Source organism: Eschrichtius robustus, chromosome 1 (genome assembly GCF_028021215.1).
Source record: "Eschrichtius robustus isolate mEscRob2 chromosome 1, mEscRob2.pri, whole genome shotgun sequence".
Lineage (NCBI taxonomy): Eukaryota > Metazoa > Chordata > Mammalia > Artiodactyla > Eschrichtiidae > Eschrichtius > Eschrichtius robustus.
The window spans coordinates 149,439,885-149,467,604 of record NC_090824.1 but is presented as its reverse complement, the minus strand read 5'-3'; the positions used below and the strand labels follow the sequence as shown (position 1 = coordinate 149,467,604).

Here is a 27,720-nt window from a genome sequence, read left to right as displayed (position 1 = left end):
AGAAAGACTCCTGTACAACCAAGGCTGTAAGAAAGATACATGCGAAATCCGGCAGGACGGAAAAAGAAGCAATTGGGTCGGTACCTGTGCCCCTGGGAAGGGACTCAGAGAAAAGGGAGATGACATGGGTGGAGATCCTCCCTTGGGAGTGAGCAGTTTGAGCCACATATTGGCCACCTCAGCTCTGGGGTCCGACAAAGGGAAGATGAGACCCCTTGGCTAGTTGGAGGGCTGGTGGTACTAACAGAAGGGCTGAGGGAAGCCTGGACTCCGCTCATGAGGAGTGTGGGAATGCTTGCTTGCTCCCAAAGCAGGGCAGAAAGGGCGGATTGAGACCACACGGCTGGCTGACTGGTTTTCCGTGACCACCTCAGGGCGCACCCCAGCCTGAGCTGACCCAACACCCCAGCACTGTTTGCCCTGCATTGTAACTCCACATGGGAACATAGGCAGCCACAACCAAGGAAAAAGCTCAGCTGTGAGATGCTGTGGCAGCTCAAACCCTAAGCAGCATCTGAGCAGGGAGCAGGCAGCAGGCAGCCATTCCTGGCGATTGCAGAGACAGTGCATCAGAGGCAGATTACATCTCTGATGGCAGCCAGACTGCCACAGCCCCTGCCCTGCCCCTCGGTGAATACCCACACCAGCCCCTCTTGCTCCAGCACTGCTCCCCACTGGGGCTGAGTATGCCATTGCTGGGAGGGGTGTAGAGCACACACTTAAAAAGAGCTGTACCAGCTCCACCTGACCCTCTGGGTTTCTGCTCCAGCAACTTGGGACATGACCCCACCCCCAGTAGGGGGGTGACATCCACTGAGCAGAGGGGAAGCCCTACCTCACACCTGGCTTTGGTCCTAGCCCTTCCTTCTCCAGGCCCACCTCCTACCAAGGTGATAGCTGCCAGTACACCCTGAGGAAAGAAATGAATTGTGTTCATGCCAGATCCAACTCTCCCACCAAAGCCACTGGGCACATGCAGACTATATAGGGATGCTCCCACATAAGGACAGCCCTTCAAGACTGCAGTAGGTAACTATTTCACCTAATTTTATAGAGAGAGGAAGATAAGCAAAATAAGACAGAGGAATTTGTCTCAATTGAAAGAGCAAGAGAAAACCCCTGAAAAAAACAACACTAATGAAACAGAAATAAACAATTTACTAGATAAAGAATTCAAAGCATTAGTAATAAGAATGCTAACTGAATCAGGGAAAAGAACAGATGAACACAGTGAAAATTTTAACAAGGAACTAGAAAGTATAAAAAATAACCAGTCAGGGCTTGCCTGGTCGTGCAGTGGTTAAGAATCCGCCTGTCAATGCAGGGGACACGGGTTCGAGCCCTGGTCCAGGAAGATCCCACATGTTGCAGAGCAACTAAGCCTGGGCACCACAACTACTGAGCCTGCGCTCTAGAGCCCATGAGCCACAACTACTGAGCCTGCATGCTGCAACTATTGAAGCTCGCATGCCTAGAGCCTGTGCTCCGCAACAAGAGAAGCCACCGCAATGAGAAGCCCACACACCACAACAAAGAGTAGCCCCTGCTTACCGCAACTAGAGAAAGCCCGCACACAGCAATGAAGACCCAGTGCAGCCAAAAATAAATAAATAAAAATAAATGAATAAATTTATAAAAATAAATAAATAAATAACCAGTCAGAACTGAAGAATACAATAACTGAAGTAAAAAACACACTAAAAGGAATGAACAGCAGACTAGATACAGAAGAACACATAAGTTATCTAGAAGATAGAAAAATGGAAATCACACAATCTGAACAGCAAAAAGAAAAAAATTCTTTTTCTTAGTGGAAATAGTTTAAGGGATCTCTGGGATATCATCAAGTATCTCAGAAGGAGAGGAGAGAGAAAAGGGGGTTGAAAATGTATTTAATGAAATTATGGCTGAAAACTTCCCAAACCTGAAGAAGGAAACAGATATCCAGGTACAAGAGGCACAGAAGATGAACCAAATAAGATGAACCCAAACAGACCCACACCAAGACATATCACAATTACAATGGCAAAAGTTAGAGATAAAGCGAGAATTCTAAAGGCAACAAGAAAAAAACAAAGAGTCATATACAAGGGAACCCCCATAAGGCTATCAGCTGATTTTTCTGCAGTGACTTAGCAGGCCAGAAGGGAGTGGCATGATATATTTAAAGTGCTGAAAGGGAAACCTTGCAAACTAGTGTACTCTACCCAGCAAGATTATCATTTAGAATCCTAGTACAATGTTTGTGGGATTGTAAATTGGTGCAGCCACTATGGAAAACAGTATGGAGGTTCCTCAAAAACACTGAAAATACAACTACCATATGACCCAGCAATCCCACAGCAATTCCCATCATATATCAGAAGAAAACGAACACACTAATTTGAAAAGATACATATATCCTAATGTTCATAGCAGCATTATTTACAACAGCCAAGACATGGAAGCAACCTAAGTTAAGTGCTCATCAACAGAAGAATGGATAAAGAAGATGTAGTATATATATACAATGGAATATTACCCAGCCATTAAAAAAGAATGAAATTCTGCCATTTGCAACAACATGAATGGACCTAAAGAGTATTATGCTTAGTGAAATAAGTCAGACAAAGACAAACACTCTGTGTTATTTACATGTGGAATCTAAAAGATAAAACAAACGAATGTATATAACAAAACAGAAATGGACTCACAGATACAGAGATCAAACTAGTGGTTACCAGTGGGGAGAAGGGAGGGGAGAGGGGCAGATAGGGGTATGGGATCAAGAGACACAAACTACTATGTAGAAAATAAATAAGCAACGAGGATATATTGTACAGCATGGGGAAATATAGCCATAAATGGAATATAATCTATAAACATATTGAATCATTATGTTGTACACTTGAAACTAATATAATATTGTAAATCAACTATACTTCAATTAAAAAACAAAGAAAGAAAGAAAACAGAGGGTGAAAAAATAAATAACTCCTCCAAGGCCTCACATCTCAGTGTTTGGGAATCCATACCCTTTGATCCTTAGTCTGCCTCCCTACAGAGGGTAAATGCAATCCTCTTTGTGGGGGCTGGCGTTAGGTCCAGGGTAGGGCAGGCAGAGATCGGAGGCCATGTGGACACCATGATGCACAGCCCAGAAACCCCTTCAGGACCACAGCTCTAATTTCCCAGCTATGGGAGCTCCCAGCTGTGACCTTCTCTGGTCTTATCCTTGGCTGAAGGGAGCTCCCTTGACCAGAGTTATGCCCCTTTCCACAGGGCAGCCCACGTCCAGTAACAGGCTAATGCTGGGGTACAGAGGTCTGGCCCCTTTGCTTCAACTGGGATATCTCCGAAGGGCCACTCAGTTCTAGAGTGCTCTATAGGGTTGGCTGAGGCCTTTGTAGCAATTGCATCACAGTTTAATTTCTCCCTCTGCCCAGTCCAGCTCCTTTCCCTCCCTCACAGGTGTGGAATCCCAGAGTACCCCTAAAAGCCTTCTGTGTATACACATGCGCACACACACACAAATACTCACAACTGATATGGGGAAGAAACAATGGCTACAGAAAGTAGACAAAGTTTGATTAGGTCTCTTCTACGCATTCACTGAGTTTTACCCTCCCCTCATTATTCATTTTCTGGACAGCCAAGATCTTGGGGCCTCAAGGAGGCTGGACTTTCTCTACACTCTTCACACCATCTCACACCCAGAGAAGTGGGTAAATTGATTGTTAGGGGTGCAGGGAGGTTGACTGGCTTCTATCAAATCATGATGTAAGTAGCCACCCGGTGTAGCTACTGGGTGGGACCAGTACTGACTTTAGACTGTGTCCCCATTGTGGCCAGGCCTCAGCGCAGTGCTCCAGAGACTGGGTCAGAGGTTCCAACCCAGCCAACGAGTAAGAACTGCCAATCCCATTCCCTTAGAAGATCTGACCACAGTCTCCAGGTTCACACCGAAAACATTACAGAAGTATACCTACAGGCCCGAGCTGCTTCGAGCAACATTGAGGAAATGACAGGTCTCAGGGCAGGCCTGCAGAACGTGCTTCAGAGCCACAGGAAGAGGGCACGTGCCCAGTGCTGCTCGCTTTAAGATTTCCTGAGTATGCCGCGTGTGGCAAAGAGACACCATTTGCAGAAAACAGCCCCACTGAGAGTCAGAGTTCCACAGATGGCATGCTTGTTATTCCCCAAAACAGAACTCAGATAAAGCCATCTGCATCATAAATCATTCAAGCGCTAAAGCCCACATGATAAATCAAAATGAAAACGTTTTAAAAAGGAACTAATTTTATCCATATCTACAAACAGAATGAGTTTTCAGGAATAGGGTTCCTTTTGTGTTACATAAAGCTCCCTTCTGAGACTTATGTAGTGGGGATTGGGACCTCGCCCCACACAGGGAGGGGTACAGCCACAGAAAACTGGGAGGTAAACAGGGACAGTGTTGGCCAGGGCACACTCTCCCCCAACACCTGCTCTTACCAATCTCTCTGCCCCAAGAGGCCATTAATAAAACTTTCACATACTGGTGTGAATGCATAGATTTATTAACAAGCCATGAATTGTGCTTGTCCCCTTGTCTAGGCTGGTACAGAAACAGAAACTCAAGTTCCATATACAACATCTGTGTGTGTGTGTTTACATGCATGTGTTTGTGTGTCTGTTTTTCTACTAATAAAATGAAGAATATCCATTCCTTTCAGGAATATATAAAAACCCATTGCATTTTGTGAAATTATTTTTTAAACCGTGGGTACAAGAGATGTCAGAGCTTCTTTTATCTCTTCACTTTTCACCCATAGCTCACCCTCCTTTTCAGCTTCAGCAAAATACCATCAGGGGAGCATCAGGTCAACATTTGGGACAGAGGAAAGAAAGGCAGGATTTAAGTACCCATTGCTATCTTCAAAAATGCTTCATGGGACAGCTCTCACCTGAACAAGTCCCTTCCTTTTATAACAGCTTCAGTTAACCTCTTGTCCATCAGACGACCTGTGTAGTCCAGTACCTCCAAGAACAGTATCTTGAAAACCATTGTTAGAAAACACATAAGACAAAAAAGTTAAGAGCACACACAAAGGGAGCCAATATGTGATAAAGTATGGAAAATCACTGTATAATTACATAATTCATGGGCAATTGCAGGGAAGGGAGGTACGCCATTTTTTTTTAACTTATTTATTTGTTTATTTTTGGCTGTGTGGGGTCTTCGTTGTTGCGCGTGGGCTTTCTCTAGTTGTGGCAAGCTGGAGCTACTCTTCATTGTGGTGCGTGGGCTTCTCATCGCGGTGGCTTCTCTTGTTGCGGAGCACGGGCTCTAGAGTGCAGGCTCAGTAGTTGTGGCGCATGGGCTTAGTTGCTCCGCGGTATGTGGGATCTTCCCGGACCAGGACTCGAACCCGTATTCCCTGCATTGGCAGGCAGATTCTTAACCACTGTGCCACCAGGGAAGCCCCAGGTCCGCCATTTTTAAACAGACACCCAGCATCTGAAATCTCCTAGAGGGACGAGGCCCCACTCAGCTGCCGGCACCCAGCTGCTTTCCATGCCTCCAAAGGAAGAGAGGGTGGATTGAAGAAAACTGAAATAAAATCTTGTTTTATGACCATGCCAGTGTAAGAAAATGCCTGCATAATGTTATCCTGGTGTGGAAAAGAGGTATTCACTGAGAAGGTTGCTGGGGGTTCCAGTCCTGATTTGCACGGCCTCTGAGCCTCCATTTTTCCCTTTTAGCAGGTGACCCCCTCCTTCCAGTTCTGGGCCGCTTCTATCTCCATTGTGAGTGTGAGGTTGGGTCTTCTCCCAAGCAACCACCTTGGTGCCCTGGCTGTACCTGTGGGTCTATTTCGGAGGCCTCCCAGTCAAAGGCAAAGCAACAGGAATTCCGTTGGGGGCATGGAGCTGGGAAGAGGCCGGTTTACTTGTAGGGCTTGGCTCTTACTCATGATACATTTTTTTCCCCTTTCTTTATTATCTTAGAACCATTCAGATGGTTGCCTAGTCTACTTTGACTTCTTTAAACAACTTTACACTTCAGGTTTATTTATTTATTTATTTATTTTTTAACCTCTTTATTGGAGTATAATTGCTTTACAATGGTGTGTTAGTTTCTGCTTTATAACAAAGTGAATCAGTTATACATATACATATGTTCCCATATCTCTTCCCTCTTGCATCTCCCTCCCTCCCACCCTCCCTATCCCACCCCTCTAGGTGGTCACAAAGCACCGAGCTGATCTCCCTGTGCTATGCGGCTGCTTCCCACTAGCTATCTATTTTACGTTTGGTAGTGTATATATGTCCATGCCACTCTCTCACTTTGTCACAGCTTACTCTTCCCCCTCCCCATATCCTCAAAAAAAAAAAAAAAAATAGGTTTATGACTGATTTAAGCCAGAAAATCCCCTAATGGGAATAACCTTAATGAGATTTTCTAAAGAGAACCCTCTATGAAGAGCTGGAATTAATTGATTATTTGTAAGGTAACCAAGCGAAGTTTATGATAAGATCATGAAGTTTGTGGGAACGGAGCGTAAGCCACACTAAACACACACACACACAGATGCACACTATTCCTGGGGAGGCAGAGAGCACAGAATTAGCCTCAGGAATCCCCACTCCTGTGTGACCTCGGGTAAGGCACGTCCCTTCCTCACTCAGCTCTCTCTTCCTCCAGACAAGAGAGACTACCATCTACATGAACATGAGTGGTAAGCTGCAGTAGCAAGGCCGTGAGGAGGGTCCTGGTGTCCTGGTAGACATTTAGTGGTCTCTTCTAGCTCTAAAATCCTATGGGATTCTCTATTTTGTGGCTGGGCTGAACATGTAGTATAGAATATTCAAATTTGAAATTCTTTGAGCCCAGCAACTTTGCAAAGTTATTTTTGTTATCAAATTTTACAAATTCCACTGTTGTTTCTTGAATACGTTGTTAATCTAATTAATCTATATAAATATCCAGAAATATGGAAATATAAACCAATAGCATTTTTCTAACACTCAGTAGTCAGCCTTTGTGGTATTTTTATAATGTCTTGTTCAGCAAATGGCAGTTTTTACATCCACTACTGCCTACTAACAAAAGAGACTTGAAGTCTTCTTGGAAGTTACAGATTTTGTATGTCTTCCCTAATACGCTGGTATCTGAGAGAATGTGTCAAAAAGTACCATCTAGAATGTGAGTCATGAAAGTCAACTGGCAGAAGACAGCTTAGGAAACTGTCATTAGAGCCACTGGTAGAAAGTCTAGGACTCTGACCCCTGACATCAGCTGCAGCCTTATTTAAGCAAATGGAAGAGAGAGCTTGAGTGAGAGCAAACTGTCAGGCCACTTGGAATTCACAAGGTCTCTGCCCAAGGAACCCGTGTATATTGTAACAGTGACAGTGATGATGGCAGCTAATGTTTATCATGTGCGCACTGGATGCCAGATGCTGTTCTATGGGCTTTCTCCTGTAAGGGAGGCACTAATATCATCAGCCCCATGTTACAGGTGAGGAAACTGAGGCAATAAATAGAAATAATATGCCCAAGATCACACAGCCATAAATGGGAGAAGCTAAGATTTGAATCTACACAGAGCCTGTAGTCTTAGCTATTACCCTAAATGTTTCACTAGGAAGTAAAAATTATTAAAAATAAAAAAATTACTTAAAAAATAATTACAAAACTGTTTTTATGCTTTTAAAAAGTTCAAAAATAACTTGAAGGATCTGTCTGTGTTTTAATCTACTATCTTGATTACTCAATTTGTTTCTGTACTCACTATTTTTTACTCCATACAAGTATTTTAAATTAATTTTCTGGTTATTAATTTTCTTCCCTGAATAATTAGAAAAGGTGAAGTATTACAAGTTAAGAGACTCAGGCTTTGCCATGCAATTACTGTGTGAATTTGGTTGAGGCCTCAGTTTCCTCATGTGTATTAGAGGGTTCCTTTCTTTAACTGAAACAGTTCAGCATGTGTAAATGTCATTCTGTGAACTTAAGGGACACTGCCTGTCGAGAGCAGATCGCTGGGGCCAGTGGCCAAGGGGCTGGCTTCTCCAGCCTGGCTGTAAGGGCTGCAGGCTACAGCTCCACCTCCACATCTTTGCAATGAACCAGTCTAAGATGTCACAGAAACATGCTCGAGCTGGCCAGCACTCAGTATGATATTTAGAAAGAAGAAAATAAAAGCTTAAGGATGATCAAGTTCTCTTAAGTAATATTAAACAAAAGCATGCTATGCTTCTTCTAAGTTCCTCTGAAAGCACTTCTCATGTTTGCGAAGAGAATGACAAGTTGAATATATCAGCCCGTCATACTTCCGGATGTGATGTGTGGGCTGGTAGTTCATCACAAAATCATCCACTTTATAGGAACCAGTTAAGTTTCAGTGCCAACTCTTGTTCTCAAACAGCAAGATGACTGCTAACTATGGTGTGTATATGTTAGTGGCCTGAAATTACAGTGATATTGTTATTTTAAGGTAGCAAATGGTAGAAGGTCCTCACTCATCATATGCATGCAACAATATTATTGTTTAGGGAAAATAAGATGTGAATACTTCAAAAAATCGCTGTTTTTAAGAATAATCACTTTTGTCTTTTCAGTCTACCATGCAAATTCACAGAGACCATAAACAGATTAATAAATTATTTTGTAACTTGCCATCCAAATTATTTATTCATTTACATATTCAAAATTACTTATTAGGGCCCTGCCAGACATAAAGAACTTGAAAAGACAAATTCTCAATCGCTGTTATAGGATTAAAAAAAAAATTTTTTTTGGAGGCCTACAAACCTCTGCAATTCCATTTTTTAAATATCAAGAATTAGTCACCTTGGTAACAATTGTGGTGTGTATGAAATGCTAAATATTTATTAAATAGAATTGAAAACTGACTCGTTAGTTGTTCCTCTAAAAATTTCAACTCCTGCCTCTGTCCCTCTCCTCCCCTTTGCAATGCAACTATGCCTTCAAACAGCATTCTTTAAAAGTCGGCTTTATGGCTTTGGAGGAAGAAGCTGATTTCACAGCCAGATTTGCCACTGCTGTGGAAAACAGAGTGCATATGCAAGCCAGCTGAAGTCATGTGGACTGCAAGGATTAGGGCCGCGGGGGCCTCCACTGCTGCTGTCAAATTGCAATTGGAAACAGCTTTTCCAAAGTACAGCATGAGAAATCAGGAATTCCTGTCCACAGCTCCCCAACCCACTGGGTTTTTATCAGGCTTGGTACAACCCATTAGAGATCAGAAATATGAAAATCATGATGAAACCAAACGAGTATTTTCTGGTTTCCAAGTTTTGTTCTGCCTGGATCCCTTCCAAGCCTGTAATTACTGTCACTCACCAGTTAATAAGGGAACAATTTCTGCCTAGGGACAGGAGCTCCAGGAAGGCTGGACCCAAAGGTCGGGCAGGCTCAGTTCAGTGACCTGCCTTCTGTCCAACCCCTGGATGTGCAAATTGTCTAACTGCTCAAATTCTTAAGTTTATCTCAGTTACTTCAACTGTATCTGTCACTTAGGGATAAAATAACTTTTGCAGAGATCATAGAAAAACTATTTAGAACATTAATAAACTAGAACCATTCAATGAAATTGTTTTGTTTTTTTTTTGGCACTCCAGCTTTAAAGGAAAGAATCTACTCTCAGGAAAACAAGCTCAAGTCAGTAATTTAGTTTAAAAAAGTAAGAAAACTTTCAGGATTTGGCTTGAGATTAATGCAGATGTAGCCCAATTTCCTATACCTCTCTCTAGATTTAGAAGATCTAGAGGTCAATTATGGCCACATCCACTTCATTTGTCAGCTCTTCAATGATCTTTGAGACACAATTGCAAAGGAGGAAAATGAATTAATCAGAGAGTTGATCAAAAAATGAGCTTATCTGATAAATTACCAGCATACCTGTTACATATGAGTCACTCATTCTGGTCACGATACAATGCTGTGTTATACATGGATTAGGTAACACCCAAAAGTGGGCCAGCTGTAACTTTTTACCTTGAAAGATTCTTAATTAAAATTCCCTTGGATGTATGATTTCCAGGCAAGGAAGGAGCTGTGATTTGATTTTTTTTTTTAACGTGCCTTAAAGACTCCAGTCAAATTCCATCTATTCAATAAAACTTTCCCTGGTCCCCTAATTTCTCTTTTGTCTTTCTCAGCACGTTTCTGGGACCTCTCTTCAGCACAGGACATTCTGTACAATATATGTAGTTGCTAGTAGGTGAATATTCCCCGACTATATGCTGGGCTGTTTCCCCAAGGCAGTGATTATGTCTTATTCATTTCTGAAGCCCTCTCCTCCCCTGTTCTGAAATTAAAAACTAGAATTCAAAACAAAACAAACAAAAAAACCCCCCTTCTATTGTCTAAAATGTATTATTAATTTCTTAGGGAAGATGTTTTCAGAAAAAAGTATAGGCAAATGATGGACAAAGTTTCAGAGAGGAAGAGAAAGCTCAGGTGGAGAGCATTATGTGCAAATTTGATGTTCAGCAAAGGTAAACAAACCAAGGATCTGAAACAGTACCCAACTATCACCATAAAGCTTGCCCCAAACTGGAGCAAATTTAGACTTATTAGGACATTCTTTAAGAAGCAGCATTCAATTTTTGGAGAAAAATTTTTTTAAAAAACCCTTGTCCTTTAATAAAAGCAATTTCTTAAGAACACCTTAGAAATCTACTTAATGAAAAATCTATAGTTTGGAGAAACTTGTATCAAGAACGATCAAATCAAGAAAAAAAATTCTGGTTAACTATAAATTAAGTAGAATGTTCCACCAGCTGGGCCTCACCTTCAATCTGGCAATGAAATCTATTTGTTAAGAGCAATAAGACTTGAACAGCCCTTACCTTTGTGAATATACATCTTTTGAGCATCTTCAGGATGAAGTAACCCCAGTAAAGATTAAGAACTTGCAGGACCATGAGCTGTAGGTTGAGGAAGATGCATGAAAAGAAAGGCTCAAGGTACTGCAGAGGCAGAATCAGCGTGCAATACAAAATCCTGAAAAACCAAACAGATGAGAGTATTTCATTACAGTCAAAGTACTTGTGAATTTTCAGTGAGAAAACAAATACTTTATCTCCCAAGGTATACAACACATATTTCATTCCTAATGATGTCCAGGAAAGTCTCAAGAGAAAACAATATGATAATATTACCTTATATATCATTATTGGCAAGCCACAAAAAAATACAGTCTGCCTCCTGGGAGAAAAGTTAAAGCAAATGGAATTTTTATTGTCACGCTGCCTACACTCCAATGTTTCTCTACCTCGGTTTCCTCTCTGCAAAGAGATGAGCGTACACTAACCCCACTCACCTTCTCAGGATTGGATAACACGAGATAATGCATGTGTATATGGGGTTATTACTGCCTTTTGACACAATCTCATTTATTTGGCATCAAAAGTGAATGAGGGGAAAAAAAAGTGAATGAGGAATTCTACAAGAGTAAATTTTGTGGATAAAAGAGACTTTTTAAGGAAGCAAAAATTCTGTTATTACTTCTACTTCCACTTTCTAAAGTGAATTGCATACTTTATTAATTTCATAAACAGACTCCTGGACACAATTTGAACTGCCCTCAATGACCAGGATGCACAGTGCCTTCAGATACAATTGCAGTATGAAGGCTATCTGTTGTCTTCCCAAACTGCATACACTGCTAGGATTTTAGAGTTCCTGGATAGGTTTGTTTGTAAGTATATTATTCGAATTATAAAAATAATTAATTCATATAAAATTGGAAAAATAAGAAAGTTGCCCATAAAATCATGATTTTAAACAAATAATACTGTAATTTTTATGTGTTATCTTCTATTTTTTCCTAAATATATTTATTTTAATTTTATTTTTAAATTAACATATAGTAAAATTGACTATTTTGGGATGTGCAGTTCTATGAATTATAATATGTGCATAGATTTGTGTAACTACCACCACAATATGGAGACAGAGCAGTTCCATTATCCCCCAAACACCAGTGCTGTCCCTTTATAGTCACATCCCCAGGCCTAACACTCGGCAACCCCTTATCTATTCTCCATCCCTTTAATTTTGTCTTGTCAAGAAGGCCATACAAATGGAATCATACAGTGTGTCAGCTTTTGAGACTGCCTTCTTTCACTCACCATAGAGCCTTTGAGATTCATGCAAGTTGTGGGTATCAACAGCATGCTCCTTTTTTTTTTTATTACTGAGTTGCATTCCATTGTGTGGATGTACCCATTACAGAACATTTGTATTATTTCCAGTTTTTGACAATTATGGACAGAACTGCTATAAATGTTTATGTACAGGTTTTTGTGTGCACATAAGTTTTCATTTCTCAAGGGTAAATACATAGGGTTGGGATTGTTGGGTATCACACTGCAAGTATATGTTTAACTTTATAAGAAACTGAAAAGCTGTTTCCCAGAGTGGCTGTTTTGCATCTCCACCAGCAACGCACGAGAGCTCCAGTTGTTGCTCATCCTCAGCAGCACTTGCTATTGTCCTGTAGAGACTTTGCCACTGTAGTAAAAGTAGCACGCGTGGGATTTATGTTCAATTCCATTTAACTTTAAATCAAAAACATTTTACACTGAAAAACTTCGTGTATATTGTCTTTCCCAAATCAAAGTTTCTTTTTTTTTAAATTAAATTAAATTAAATTTATTTATTTATGGTTGAGTTGGGTCTTTGTTGCTAGGTGTGGGCTTTCTCTAGTTGCGGCGAGCGGGGGCTACTCTTCGTTGTGGTGCGCGGGCTTCTCGTTGCAGTGGCTTCTCTTGTTGCAGAGCACGGGCTCTAGGCATGCGGGCTTCAGTAGTTGTGGCACGTGGGCTCAGTAGTTGTGGCTCGCAGGCTCTAGAGTGCAGGCTCAGTAGTTGCGGCACACAGGCTTAGCTGCTCCACAGCATGTGGGATCTTCCCAGACCAGGGATCAAACCTGTTGCCCCTGCAGTGGCAGGCACTCTTAACCACTGCACCACCAGGGAAGCCCAAAGTTTCTTTCTTTAGATGTGTATGTTCCTAAAGGTGAGAATACTATTCCAAGGCATACATTAAAAGTACAGAAGTTCAAGGTTATATTAAAAGCTATTAAGACTTTGCTAGATTATTTTCCAAAATTGTAACAATTTAGAAGGTGACCAGCAATTTATGAAAGAAGAGTTTTATTGAACCCCCCTAACCAGTATTAAGTGGGTTTAAAATTTGCTAACTTAAAAAATAAAACAATTCTTTTAACATCTTTATTGGAGTATAATTGCTTTACAATAGTGTGTTAGTTTCTGATGTATAACAAAGTGAATCAGCTATATGCATACATATATCCCCATATCCCCTCCCCCTTGAGCCTCCCTCCCACCCTCCCTATCCCACCCCTCTAGGTGGTCACAAAGCACCGAGCTGACCTCCCTGTGCTATGCAGCTGCTTCTCACTAGCTATCTGTTTTACATTTGGTACTATATATATGTCAGTGCTACTCTCGCACTTCATCCCAGCTTACCCTTCCCCTTCCCTGTGTCCTCAAGTCTATTCTCTACATTTGCATCTTTATTCCTATCCTGCCCCTAGGCTCATCAGAACCATTTTTTTTTTAGATTCCATATATATGTGTTAGCATACTGTATTTGTTTTTCTCTTTCTGACTTACTTCATTCTGAATGACAGATTCAAAGTCCATCCACCTCCTTACAAATAACTCATTTTCATTTCTTGTACATATGTGCCACATCTTCTTTATCCATTCATCTGTCGATGGACACTTAGGTTGCTTCCATGTCCTGTTTATTGTAAACAGTGTTGCAATGAACATTGTGTTACAGGTCTCTTTTTGAATTATGGTTTTCTCAGGGTATGTGCCCAGTAGTGGGATTGCTGGGTCATACGGTAGTTCTATTTTTAGTTTTTTAAGGAACCTCCATACTGTTCTCCATAGTGGCTGTATCAATTTACATTCCTACCAACAGTGCAAGAGGGTTCCCTTTTCTCCACATCTTCTCCAGCATTTATTGTTTGTAGATTTTTTGATGATGGCCATTCTGACTGGTGTGAGGTGATATCTCATTGTAGGTTTGATTTGCATTTCTCTACTAATTAGTGAGGTTGGGCATCCTTTCATGTGTTTTTTGGCCATCTGTATATCTTCTTTGGAGAAATGTCTATTTAGGTCTTCTGTCTCTTTTTGGATTGGGTTGTTTGTTTTTTAATATTGAGCTGCATGAGCTGCTTGTAAATTTTGGAGATTAACCTTTTGTCAGTTGCTTCATTTGCAAATATTTTCTCCTATTCTGAGGGTTGCCTTTTGTCTTATTTATGGTTTCCTTTGCTGTGCAAAAGCTTTTAAGTTTCATTAGGTCCCATTTGTTTACTTTTGTTTTTATTTCCATTTCTCTAGGAGGTGGGTCAAAAAGGATCTTCCTGTGATTTATGTCATAGAGTGTTCTGCCTATGTTTTCCTCTAAGAGTTTTATAGTGTCTGGTCTTACATTTAGGTCCTTGCTGAGTAATCTTGGTTGTAAGTTTTTCCCTTTCATCACTTTAAACATGTCCTGCCACTCCCTTCTGGCTTGCAGAGTTTCTGCTGAAAGATCAGCTGTTAACCTTATGGGGATTCCCTTATATGTTATTTGTTGTTTTTCCCTTGCTGCTTTTTTTTTTTTTAAATGGGACACTTTCTAGAAGTGTCCTTTTTTTAAAAAATTAATTAATTAATTAATTTTTGGCTGTGTTGGGTCTTCGTTTCTGTGCGAAGGCTTTTCTCTAGTTGCGGCGAGCGGGGGCCACTCTTCACCGTGGTGCGCGGGCCTCTCACTGTCGCGGCCTCTCTTGTTGTGGAGCACAGGCTCCAGACGCACAGGCTCAGTAGTTGTGGCTCATGGGCCCAGTTGGTCCACGGCATGTGGGATCTTCCCAGACCACAGCTCAAACCCATGTCCCCTGCATTGGCAGGCAGATTCTCAACCACTGCGCCACCAGGGAAGCCCCCCCTTGCTGCTTTTAATATTTTTTCTTTGTATTTAATTTTTGATAGTTTGATTAATATGTGTCTTGGTGTGTTTCTCCTTGCATTCATCCTGTATGGGACTCTCTATGCTTCCTGGACTTGACTGACTATTTCCTTTCCCATGTTAGGGAAGTTTTCAACTGTTATCTCTTCAAATATTTTCTCAGACCCTTTCTTTTTCTCTTCTTCTTCTGGGACCCCTATAATTCAAATGTTGGTGCGTTTAATGTTGTCCCAGAGGTATCTGAGACTGTCCTTAATTCTTTTCATTCTTTTATCTTTACTCTGCTCTGCAGCAGTTATTTCCACTATTTTATCTTCCAGGTCACTTATCCATTCTTCTGCTTCAGTTATTCTGCTATTGATTCCTTCTAGAGAACTTTTAATTTCATTTATTGTGTTGTTCATCATTGTTTGTTTGCTCTTTAGCTCTTCTAGGTCTTTTTTAAACATTTCTTGTATTTTCTCCATTCTATTTCCAAGATTTTGGATCATGTTTACTATCATTATTCTGAATTCTTTTCCAGGTAGAATGTCTATTTCCTCCTCATTTGTTTGGTCTGGTGGGTTTTTACCTTGCTCCTTAAGCTGCTGCATATTTCTCTGTCTTCTCATTTTGTTTAACTTACTGTGTTTGGGGTCTCCTTTTCACAGGTTGCAGGTTCATAGTTCCTGTTGTTTTTGGTGTCTTCCCCCAGTGGGTGAGGTTGGTTCAGTGGCTTGTGTAGGCTTCCTAGTGGAGGGGACTGGTGCCTGTGTTCTTGTGGGTGGGGCTGGATCTTGTTCTTCTGGTGGGCAGGGCCACGTCCGGCAGTGTGTTTTGGGGTGTCTGTGAACTTAGTATGACTTTAGGCAACCTCTCTGCTATTGGGTGGGGTTGTGTTCCTGTCTTGCTAGTTGTTTGGCATGGGGCATCCAGCCCTGGAGCTTGCTGGCCATTGGGTGGAGCTGGGTCTTAGTGTTGAGATGGAGATCTCTCGGGGAGCTCTCGCTGATTGATATTACATGGGGCCAGGAGGTCTCTGGTGGTCCAATGTCCTGGACTAGGCTCTCCCACCTTGGAGGCTCAGGCCTGACACCTGGCTGCAGCACCAAGACCCTGCCAGCCACACGGCTCAGAAGGAAAGAAGGAAAAAAAAAAAAACCACGAACAGATAGATCCCCAAACCAAATGGTAAAAGCAAAACGAGGGGGGAGAGATGAGACAGTGGGATGCAGTGTGGGGGCTGACTTGGGGTTTCACCTGAGGCTTCCTTCCACCCCTGGCTACTGAGCTGCAGAGAAGGCAGGAGCTGCTACCCCTGCAGGCTGCCCCATCCTCCCTCCAAAACAATTTCAACTTGCATTTTTTGCAACCTTTGACAGTTCCCTTTGACAGTCTGCTTAGTAGCTCAATTTCCTTTCTTTGTGAGTTATTAGTTTAAGACCTTTATTCAAAAAGCAATAATATGGGACTTCCCTGGTGCCAGAGTGGTTAAGAATCCGCCTGCCAATGCAGGGGACACGGGTTCGAGCCCTGGTCCAGGAAGATCCCACATGCCACGGAGCAGCTAAGCCTGTGTGCCACAACTGCTGGGCCTGGGCTCTAGAGCCTACAAGCCACAACTACTGAGCCTGTGTGCCACAACTACTGAAGCCCGCGTGCCTAGAGCCCGTGCTCCACAAGAGAAGCCACCGCAATGAGAAGCCCGTGCACTGCAATGAAGAGTTGCCCCCACTCGCCGCAACTAGAGAAAGCCCGCACGCAGCAACGAAGACCCAATGCAGCCAAAAATAAATAAATAAATTAATTTTTTAAAAAAAAGCAATAATATGAACTCTGAACTCAATATAACAAAGATAATAGCCATTTATCCATTTTACTTATGTAAATTTTTTTAGAAACTTAGGAATTACAGAAAAATATAAAGAGGTTAAGTAAAAATTAAACTAAAATCTCACAACTCACAGGTAACCCAGTACATATTATGTCTGGTGAACATAACTTAAGACATCTTTCCTAAAAATACATTATTTAAGGTGTTTTTCCCCCTTCCCCATTACCACATGATTTCATATAACAGGGATCACACTACGGTTGTGATTTTGTACCCTGCTTTTATCACTCAATAATACGTTACAGAGAGCTTTCCATGACAATGAACATATTTATAAATCAGGGGTCAGCAAACATTTTTGTATAGGGACAGACAGTAAATATTTCAGGCCTCTGGGGCATTTGGTTTCCGTTGCAAAGGTTCAAGTGACCATTGTAGTGCGAAACTAGCTATAGACAATGTATCAGTAAATGAGTGTGGCTGTGTGCCAGTAAAACTTTATTAACAAAAACAGTCAGTGAACTGGATTTGGCCTGTGAGCCAGTTTGCCAACCCATACTATATACCATCCTATGTAATAGCTGCATAGAAATCCATTTATAGATCTTATAACTTATTTAGCTAATCCCTTATTGATAGACATTTAAGTTGTTTCCAAATTTTCACTGTATTATAAAGAACACTGAATCGCTTGTCTGCTGATGGGTGGGGCTGGGTTCCCTCCCTGTTGGTTGTTTGGCCTGAGGCAACCCAGCACTGGAGCCTGCCCGGCTCTTTGGTAGGGCTGATGGTGGACTCTGGGAGAGCTCACACCAGGGAATGCTTCCCAGAGCTTCTGCTGCCAGTGTCCTTGACCCCACAGTGAGTCACAGCCACCCCCCACCTCTGCGGGAAACCGTCTAACACTAGCAGAACTTTGAAAGGACCTAATGGATTGAAGGACTTTGGGAGGTGGTAGTGTTAACCTAGTAGATTGACACAGAGTAGGGATTGACACTACTTAAAATAATATAGGTGACTTCTCTGGTGGCACAGTGATTAAGAATCTGCCTGCCAGTGCAGGGGACACGGGTTCAAGCACTGGTCCAGGAAGATCCCACATGCCTTGGAGCAACTAAGCCCGTGCACCACAACTACTGAGCCTGTGCTCTAGAGCCCGTGAGCCACAACTATGAGCCTGTGTGCCACAACTACTGAAGCCGCGTGCCTAGAGCCAGTGCTCCGCAACAAGAGAAGCCACCGCAATGAGAAGTCCACGCACCACAATGAAGAGTAGCCCCTGCTCGCCACAACTAGAGGAAGCCCGTGCACAGCAATGAAGACCCAACGCAGCCAAAAATAAATTTTAAAAAAAAAAGGGAGTCAAGATGGTGCTGAAAGCATTGGGTTAGAATTCCACTCCAGCCAGTTGCTTGACATGTGATTAAAGGCAACCCTTGCTGAGGGTGAGGAGTTGAATAGTAGATTTACACAGACTACTGGTGGTTCTGGATATTTGCTGAAGAAAATAAGAGGGGAGAAGTTGCTGAGGAAAATCAAAGAATTAACAAGTTGTCCTGAAGGTTTCTTTGAGCTCTTGCCTGCATCTGTGTAATCCTGAGGTACCCACCCGAGCGCTCTGCATTTGGCAGTTGTCCAAGTACTTTTGTTGCAAGAGTGATGGCAACCAAACATTAATTTTTGGCATCATGGAAAGTGCTTTGGTTAAATTGAGAACTACTCTTTTGGAGATTGTGTAGTCAAAAGTATTAATTAAATTGACAACAGTGAAAAAAAAATAAAGAACACTGTCAGAATATTACTTGTAAAGACAGTTTGATAAAATTGTTTGATATTTCCTTAGAATTGCTAAAATCCTGAATCAAAGAGTATACTCAATTTACATTTTGGAGTGTATTGCTAGATGCTTTCCAGCAAGACTGTACCAATTCATAGTCTTGCACCCAGTGTATGAGAGTATCTGCTTCCTTGGATCTTGAGCAACATTGTACTTTGTCAGCTGCTACCTAAAACAATATCACACTATTTATATATTTACATTTTTATTTCTTGTGAAGATATATATATGAGTTTTTAAAATTATTGTGATCTGTACTTTTGTTAACTGCTTCTTCATGGTATCTGTCCATTTGTCCATTTTTCTTTTGGGGTGTTTACTTTTTCTGTTGACTCCTAAGTGCTCTTTATATGTTAAGGATAATAACATTACTTTTTAATCATGTTAAATAACATCACATGGTTTTGATTCTTACAACTTTGTTTATAATTTTTCTTGACAAATCAATTTTTAAAACATTTTTGTAATAAAAGTTATCAATTGTTTCCTTTATATGAAACAACTGTTTCCTCCATATTATGCGTTAAAAGGTTTTTCTCACCCCCAACATTTTAAAATATATTTTTCCATATTTTCTTAAAATCCTGGCTCTATGTAATCTTGAGTCACTTATTTGTGCATATATTCTCAATTGTAAAATGGAAGCAATGAGTACCTACCTTATGCATTCAATAAATATTTATTAAGCACCAAAGTGCTACCAGGTACTTTGTGGGAGCCAGAAATACAGCAATGAATAAAACAGACTGAAACTCCTGAACTAGTAGGGCTTACATTTTGGTGCCTGCATCCACAGGGATTAAAGGAAATAATATATATAAAGCCAATTTGCTATTCTGATTTGCTGGGTCCTTAAGCAATTGTGTGCCTTATTCTGTACTCACTTAGCCTATAATGCCCTTCCCCTTTTCAATTGAAATTCTTTTCACCTATCAAAGCATGGACCTCTCCATACCAAAATCTCTGTGCTATTCTGATCACCTCTGAATTTGTAACTTTTCTCTGGGCTCCCCTGCTACCAGCTTCTTTGGAGCATTTGGCTGATTCACCCTGCCTTGCAGTAAAAGCTCTTATATTAGTTGACTCCTCATTAGCTAGCAAGCTTTCCAAAGGCAGCAGCCATGACGCCTTCATCTCTGTATTCTCCCATCACCTGTTCCAGGGCCTGGTCCCATACAAGGTCTCCTACTGGGAATTTGTCAGTGTCAAAACTAACAAAGGAATCTACTAAAAAATATCTCCTTCATGCATTCTATCAGAGGATGTGAATAATTCCCTAAACATATAATTAAACTCACTGTGGTCCATGCAAAGAAAGAAAGAAAAGGACAGGGAGCATATTGCAGGGTTCTGACTGAATGGAGATTTCCCTCTTCCCTCTAGTTGAAGGGAAGACACAGAAAAGAGGATTCCAGTCGGAGGAAATGACATATACAAAACTCTCAGGTGGAGGCATCATGGAAAATTCAAGGGCTAAAAGAAGACCAGTGTGGCTTCAGGGAGAGTAGTGGCAGGGGGTGGGGGTGGGGTGAAGATAAAGCTGGATTGGTGAATGCAGCCATCTCCTGCTGGCCTTGAAAGTCAAGGTCAAGGGTGTGGCCTTCCTTGTAAGAGCTTTGGGAAGCTTTGCCAGTTTTAGAAAGAAGAGTGATACACCTGGCCTAGAATCATCAGAGCTGGGCTCCAGGACTAAGGCCGCTATTTTCTTGCCTGGTAACCTGCACAACCTCCCATTCCTTGGGTAGAACTAACCCCACATCTCGGAATGAGCGGTTCCAGAGAAACACACAGCCAGCTTTGCAAACTGCAGAGTCCTAGAAACAGAAGAGACTGCCATTAAACACAAATGCCTTCAGAGACAGCCAAGCCACTGCAGAGAGGAGAGGTCAATGGCATGGGCGCTGGAGCCCGCTAGATTTGGATCAAGGCTTCCCTGGGGTCTGCAGCAAGTTACGTAGCTTCTCTGGGCTTCAGTTTCTTCTGTAATAAAACAGGTCTCACCTGGTCAGGTTGTTGTGAGAATTAAATGAGTTGACAAATGCGAAGAGCTTAGCATATAGTAAGCACTCAAAAATGGTAGTTATAACATTACTATTACCATCACTATGACGAGATGGCTTTCCACCACCACCCCCATTCCTACTGCAGAGGGCTTAGTTAATAACACAGGGAGGGCAACACCCAGGGAGGGTGCTGCTGAAATAGCTGGATTTTCTGCATATCAGGGAGAAGGAGGAGGCCGCTTTGGAGGGGAGGAGCAGGCTAAGGAGGAGTGGGGACCCTGTGCTGTGGGAGGACAGAGGGGATAGGAGGTCCAAGAAGTGAAGAGGAGTTCAGAAGGGAGGACAGCAGTTATGGGGCTTCAGTTGCATTTTCAGGGCCTCTTCCTATGGGTCTCACTGCCCTCACTAAAAGATGGTCCAATCTCTCAGCCTCGATTTCTTCTGGTCTTTTGCTGAAAGGAGAATGGGAAGGAAAAAAAACAAATCTGCCTTTCTCAATTTTGTGTATCAAGTGTGCAGACACACGAGTGAACCCACAAACACTTGCACATTTACCTTGTGGGCCCTGTGGAATCTCCCTTTTCACAGAGAATACTCCTCAATTTTGCTCGGTACGCTGGCCTTTAATCTGTACAAACGGATGCACTACCATGGTGCCCGTGGATTGCAAAGCTCGGCCTTTTTCCTGTTTTGGGTTTTTTCCCCCATTTTTACTCTTTACTCAATCACTAAAGTTTACATGGTTTGCAAAAAATCACATTGTTGGTATAAATAGTAGTTGGTTTTGCTGGGCTGGATAAGGCAGCCACCAAAAGTTGTATTTTTCTAATGAAAGTTAAAGGTCTTTTTTTTCTTGCTAATTGTAGGTGTGAGCATTAAGCCTTTTCAGGATAACAAATACTGGTTCTACAGGTGCGTAATTGCTCACCTAACATTCTAGAGATGGCTTATATTTCGAAGTGACCAAGTAGTTGAAGAAAACTTAATAATACTTAGGTAAGGCAATGATGCCTGCTCTTAATTATCAAATTTAGTAACTTAACTGGAAACATATCTGTTTTGTGTTTCAAATGTCCTGTTTCTAATCTTGATTCTTTCATAACTAGCTGTGCGATCCTGGAACTATCTTAACTTCTCACGTGAAAAACAAACAGGGTTGCAACGCTTCAACAATATCTATGACACGAAAGGCAAGAAGGGGTGAGGACTATTCCAGGCGGATGACAACATCCTGAATGCAGAATGTGATCCTGGGCCAAATCCAATAGTGAGGGAAAAAAAGCAATGAAAGGCACTATCGGATCAATTGACAAAACTGAAACATGGATGGTAGATTGCTACCTTTCCTGAAATTGATAACTATACTGTGATTCTGTAGAAAAATGTCCTTGTCCTTAGGAAATACACACTGAACTATTTAGGATTAAAAGGATGTGATGGTTTCAACTTTCAACTGGTTCAGAAAAAATATGTATACATATATATATGTATATATATACACACACACACCCACATGTGTGAGCACATGTGGGTGTGTGTGTTGAGAGAGAAAGAGAAAGAGAAACAGAGAGAGAGGAAAAAGTGACAAAGCAAATGGGGGACACGTTAACTGGTAAATTTGGGTAAAGGCAATGTGTAAGAGTTCTCTGTGATACACTTGAAATTATCCTGTAAGCTTAAAATTATTTCCAAACACATAAATGAATAAAGGGGTTGGACTAAATTATGAATTTAAAATTCTAAAATTCTATGGACTGTTGTAGCTGTCCTTCATAAGTTTACAAGCAGCAACAGAAGTGCCAAGCCTGTGGGGTGTGGGAAGGAGCTCCCCTGAGGGCTCCTCATTGAATGAGACGCAGAGCAAACACCTGCAGTGTCATTTGCCGTCTCCTCTATAAGCTGTGTGACTGGAAAGTCCAGTTCCGAGATGCTTCAACAGAGCCTCTCTGGCACGGTGCAGCCCCTCCTCTCCTCTGATGACTGTGGGAAGGGCACTGTGCCATCCCAGGAGGGCGAGGAAGCTGACCCTGGCACCATCAGACCCCTGCTCTGCCCCTGACACACCATTCAGAACGGAGGCACCAGGCCTTAGGAGGAAAGAAAGGACCATCGTGTCCTCACTCTTGTCTCTCTCTGATGGACATCAGCTAAGAGCACTGCTGTATGCTTTCAGCTTTGTTGTGTCTCGTCTTTTCTTAAAATTGTCCTCTCTCTGATAGCCATTTCAAGGGTTTATATGGCCTCATTGCCCACAAAATTCTCTTTCATATGAGGCTTCTCAGGGTACCATTTTTCTATACCAGTGAGACCTGAATCATCAAAAGATGAAGTCCAAAGTTCTGTGAACCACTGGTGGGGAAAATAAAGTTACCACTAGCATATGTACCCTTGGAGGTAAGGAAGCTATTTATTTGAGTATTATTCACTGTTGGAAATGTTTTATTTTTTATATTCTTAACCATTTTTAAAATTGAAGTCTATTTAATTTACAATGTTGTGTTAGTTCCAAGTGTACAGCAAAGTGATTCAGTTATACATATATGTATCTATTCTTTTTCAGATTCTTTTCCATTATAGGTTATTATAAGATATTGAATACAATTCCTTTGCAGGTCCTTGTTGTTTATCTATTTTATATATAGTAGTGTGTACCTATTAATCCCAAAGCCCTAATTTATCCCTCCCCCCATTTCCCCTTTGGTAACCATACATTGTTTTCTATGTCTGTGAGTCTATTTCTGTTTTGTGAATAAATTCCTTTGCATCATTTTGTTAGATTCCACATATAAGTGATATCATATGATTATTTGTCTTTCTCTGTCTGACTTATTGTACTTCACTTAGTATGATAATCTCTAGGTCCATACATATTGCTGCAAATGGCATTATTTCATTCTTTTTCACAGCTGAGTAATATTCCATTGTATATATGTACCATATCTTCTTTATCCATTAATTTGTCAATGGACAATTAGGTTGCTTCCATGTCATAGCTATTGTAAATAGTGCTGCAATAAACATTGGGGTGCATGTATCTTTTTGAATTAGAGTTTTCATCTTTCCCAAGACATATGCCCAAGAGTGGGATTGTAGGATCACATGGTAACTCTATTTTTTAGGTTTTTAAGGAGCCTCCATATTGTTCTCCTCAGTGACTTCACCGATTTACATTCCCACCAAGAGTGTAGGAGGGTTCCTTTTTCTCCACACCCTCTCTTAGCAATTATTATTTGTAGACTTTTTAATGATGGCCATTCTGACTAGTGTGAGGTGATACCTCATTGTAGTTTTGGTTTACAGGAAATGTTTTATTTTTTTCTTTTTGGAATATCAAAAAAATATGGGTCAGTATTAATAGCCTTCAAATACATGAAAAAGGTGGTGGATACAAAGATTTCTTCTACTGCCATCATGAACTGCTGCAGGCTAGGAGCTGCGTCTCACTCTTCCGTGAGCTCCTCACAACATCTAGCAGTGGTGAGTTCAAGAAACAAAGCAATGAGCCAGCACTGCCACTCCGAAACTTCAGTTGAAACAGTGCTCCTTCCCTTCAGATCAATCAGCCTGGACTAAATCATTATCTGCTCTTTTTATTTATGGAGGAAAACTGTCAGGAGTTAGGGGAACCATTTATCTGACCTTCGGAGGCTCTTTCTAACCGAATGATCTCGGGTGGTATTTGTATAATATTCAAGTAGATAGATACATCCAATAATTCACAAATATACAAGTCATTATTTTAATACAATAGTTGGGAATACAATGTGAATAACATAAGCCTGAGATTTAAATGTTTTTGAAGAAAAATGCAAATAAATGGGGGTAACCAGGCAATTAGATTAAAGCAGTTTGGCCAGTGCCAACTGGAACGTCTACCTAATGTTGACAGTAACACTGTTTAGAAAATCAAGGTAATTAACTCTTGCTGACACTGACTGAAAACTGGCTAAATTAGATCCCTAAAAAGAGCAGGGGGAAAGGAGAATTGGGGACACAGTTGTACGAACACAAAAGGAAACTCATGAGGGGAAAGCAAATCTGCTTGAGGCTGGGGGAATAAAAGGAAAGGAGAAGAAAGGGAAGGACACGTGTGATGTAAAACTCCTGTTCTTTTTCTCAAGGTTTCAGATGACTTTCAGATGGCACCACCTCAGTCAGCTTTCTCCCCACTCAACCCTTCACCTCACCACAAAATGTACAACAAAAACAGTTGAGAAGAACAGAGCAACTAGATGGTGAACCACCTCCCACAGAACCTCTAAAATGTCTGAATCTTGAAATGGGCCTGTCTGCACTTTGTTTGGTCCATGGTAAATTCCCAACAAATCTGGACTAATAAAATATCCTTGAAAAGCGAGTGTGCAGAGTTACAAGTTTTAGACAGATGGTGGGAGCCAGACTAACAACAAGGAACTGACTTTTCCTCTTTGGTACCACCACTTGGTTGTGTAACATGTTCAAGCTGATGGGATGGCTATTCAAGTCAGAGTAGTACACTGCAACTAATGTTTTCAAAAACCATGAAAAACCCATCTCCCAAACTTCCAATAGCTTGGTGAGGTTCTCCTTAAGCTTCCAAGCAATGAAGATCAGTCAATGTCAGTACAGAAGAATTTTTACCCACAAAAAATTTTTACAGTCAAGTCTGTTAATACTGGTTTATTTGCAGCCCAACCTCCTCAAGACAGCAAACAGTGGTATTGGTTGCCCTCTGCAGTAGGCTGGTGAATTCAGCGAACTATCAAGATCAAGAAAATGCCAAATGCATGTAACTAATTCTCCTTGAATTCCAGAAATGCTGGCAAGAGAATGAGTTCTTAAATCTAGGATTTTTTTTTAAATAATGTCTTTATTTCTTCTGGTTTGATCATTCTCCTTTCTTTTTTTTTTTTAATTTTTATTCATTTATTTGTTTTTGGCTGCATTGGGTCTTCATTGCTGTGCATGGGCTATCTAGTTGTGGTGAGTGGGGGTTACTCTTCGTTGTGGTGCGCGGGCTTCTCATTGTGGTGGCTTATCTTGTTGCGGAGCACGGGCTCTAGCTACGTGGGCTTCAGTTGTCATGGCACGCGGGCTCAGTAGTTGTGGCTCGTGGGCTCTAGAGTGCAGGCTCAGTAGTTGGGGCACACGGGCTTAGTTGCTCCATGGCATGTGGGATCTTCCCGAACCAGGGATCGACCCTGTGTCCCTTGCACTGGCAGGTGGATCCTTAACCACTGCGCCACCAGGGAAGTCACTTAAATCTAGGATTTTAAAGTTGAGGGTATGTGGGAAAGTAACACACCACTCAACCCCAGCCCGATGTTGGACTGTCTGTGAGGCAGAGTAAGCTGGCCTGTTGATTTTGAGACATCATGGGAAGGTCCGAGGCGAAGATCCTTCGATGCTGAATCAGTAGTCAACCACAGCAGCTATACTTAGAAGCTTCTCAGAGAGTTCTCCAGACTGAGAACTTCCATGGTGTGTGCTTTTAAAATATCTCTACAAATTATTTGAAACTATTCCCATCAAGAAATGGAGTCTAAATTTCCTTCCCTTAAATATGAGCTGGCTTTAGTGACTTGGATTCAATGAAGAAAATGAGGCTGGAAGTGACATGCTGTGACTTCTGAAGCTGGGTTATAAAAGGAGACACAGCATCTGCCAAGCTCTCTCTTGAACTGCTCACCCTTGAAATCCATCTGCTGTGCTAAGAGAAGGTCAGGCCAGTGGAGGGGCATGGGCATGTGTTCCAGCTGACAGGCCCAGCAGTGGTCCCAACCAGCAATCAGCATCAACCAGCTGATGTCACGGGTGTCACCTGAACCTTGTGAGTGAGGAAGCCTTCAAGAAAACTCCAACCCTGACTGCCCAGCGACCATCTGACTGTAACCACATGAGTGAAAACCATGTAGATGAGGCCTGTCAACTCCCAGATCCATAAGAAATAGTAATAATAATGTGTTGTTGTTTTAAGAGAGAGCTCTGCAAAACATGGCGTGTTGGTAAAGTCTGGCCTGCAGCCCATTTTTCTACAGCCAGTGATCTAAGCTAGGTTTGGTACATTTTTAAAGGGTTGTAAAAGAATCAGAACCAAACAAAGAAAAACATGCAACAGAGACCATATATGGCCCTCAAAGCCTAAAACAGTTATTCTATGGCCCTTTATAAAAAAAGTTTGCTCACTACTGTGTCAAGCCACTAAATTTTTCAAAGGTTTGTTATACAGCTATAGATAACTGGAACACATGGTACTTTTTGAACAAAATAAGTGTCACCAATGGGCAAATGCTGGATTTAGAGCACCATGAAAGTCACACTGAAAAGCCACAACTCAACTGCTATCTGCAAGTTAATACTTACCCTATCAATAATTGCTATCGTACAATATTCTAATTTCATAAACACACTTGATCAGCCAAAGCAAAAGTGATGGTAATATGATTCATCAACCAAGAAGAGTATCTTAAACATGTATCTCAGATTTGATTCTAGATTAAACTTCAAATTCTCAGAGACTCATTAATAATTTTAGTAATAACAGCTGGTATTTACTGAATCCTTATTATGTTCCAGACACTGTTCTAAGCTATTTCATATGTATTACTTCAATTAAGCCTCATGACAACCCTTATTTACATTTTACAGATGAGAAACTGAGGCACAGAAAAATGTTCTAACCTGTACAAGATCACACAGGTAGTAAGTCTGGAGCCAGGACTGACTTGCACCTGTGAAATTCATCACTGCATGATGCTGCTCCTCTCCAGAAAAAAATGTCTAATCAAGACACCCAATCCTGGGTTAAAGAACGCAGCTGGCTTCCACAGGGCAGGCAGCACCCACACTCTCTTACCAGTCTTCCCTGCATGCTGCTAGTCAAGGGTGCTCTCCACCCACAAGGGATCAGGCCTGAAACCCGGGTCCCCATTTCATTCCGCTGGAACCTAGTACCTCCAATAGCACTAGTTTTTCTGTTGAGAATATCTGAAACTCCTAGACTATCCCCAAACTACAGTTAGTTTTAAGCTGTTCTTTCCAAACCATCAATGTCTTCCTCACATTTTTCCTCTGGTTTCTGTCAATCAACACATGGA

General features: G+C 41.5%; 1 protein-coding gene across 1 annotated transcript in view; it reads right to left on the bottom strand.

The window, feature by feature from the left end:
* Positions 1–27,720, bottom strand: part of CERS3 (ceramide synthase 3) — a 106,588-nt gene that overhangs the window by 21,770 nt on the left and 57,098 nt on the right. Inside the window, exon 10 of the mRNA XM_068537482.1 lies at positions 10,842–10,995. Coding sequence (XP_068393583.1) covers positions 10,842–10,995 — 154 coding nt within the window. The remainder of the gene's footprint in view (positions 1–10,841; positions 10,996–27,720) is intronic.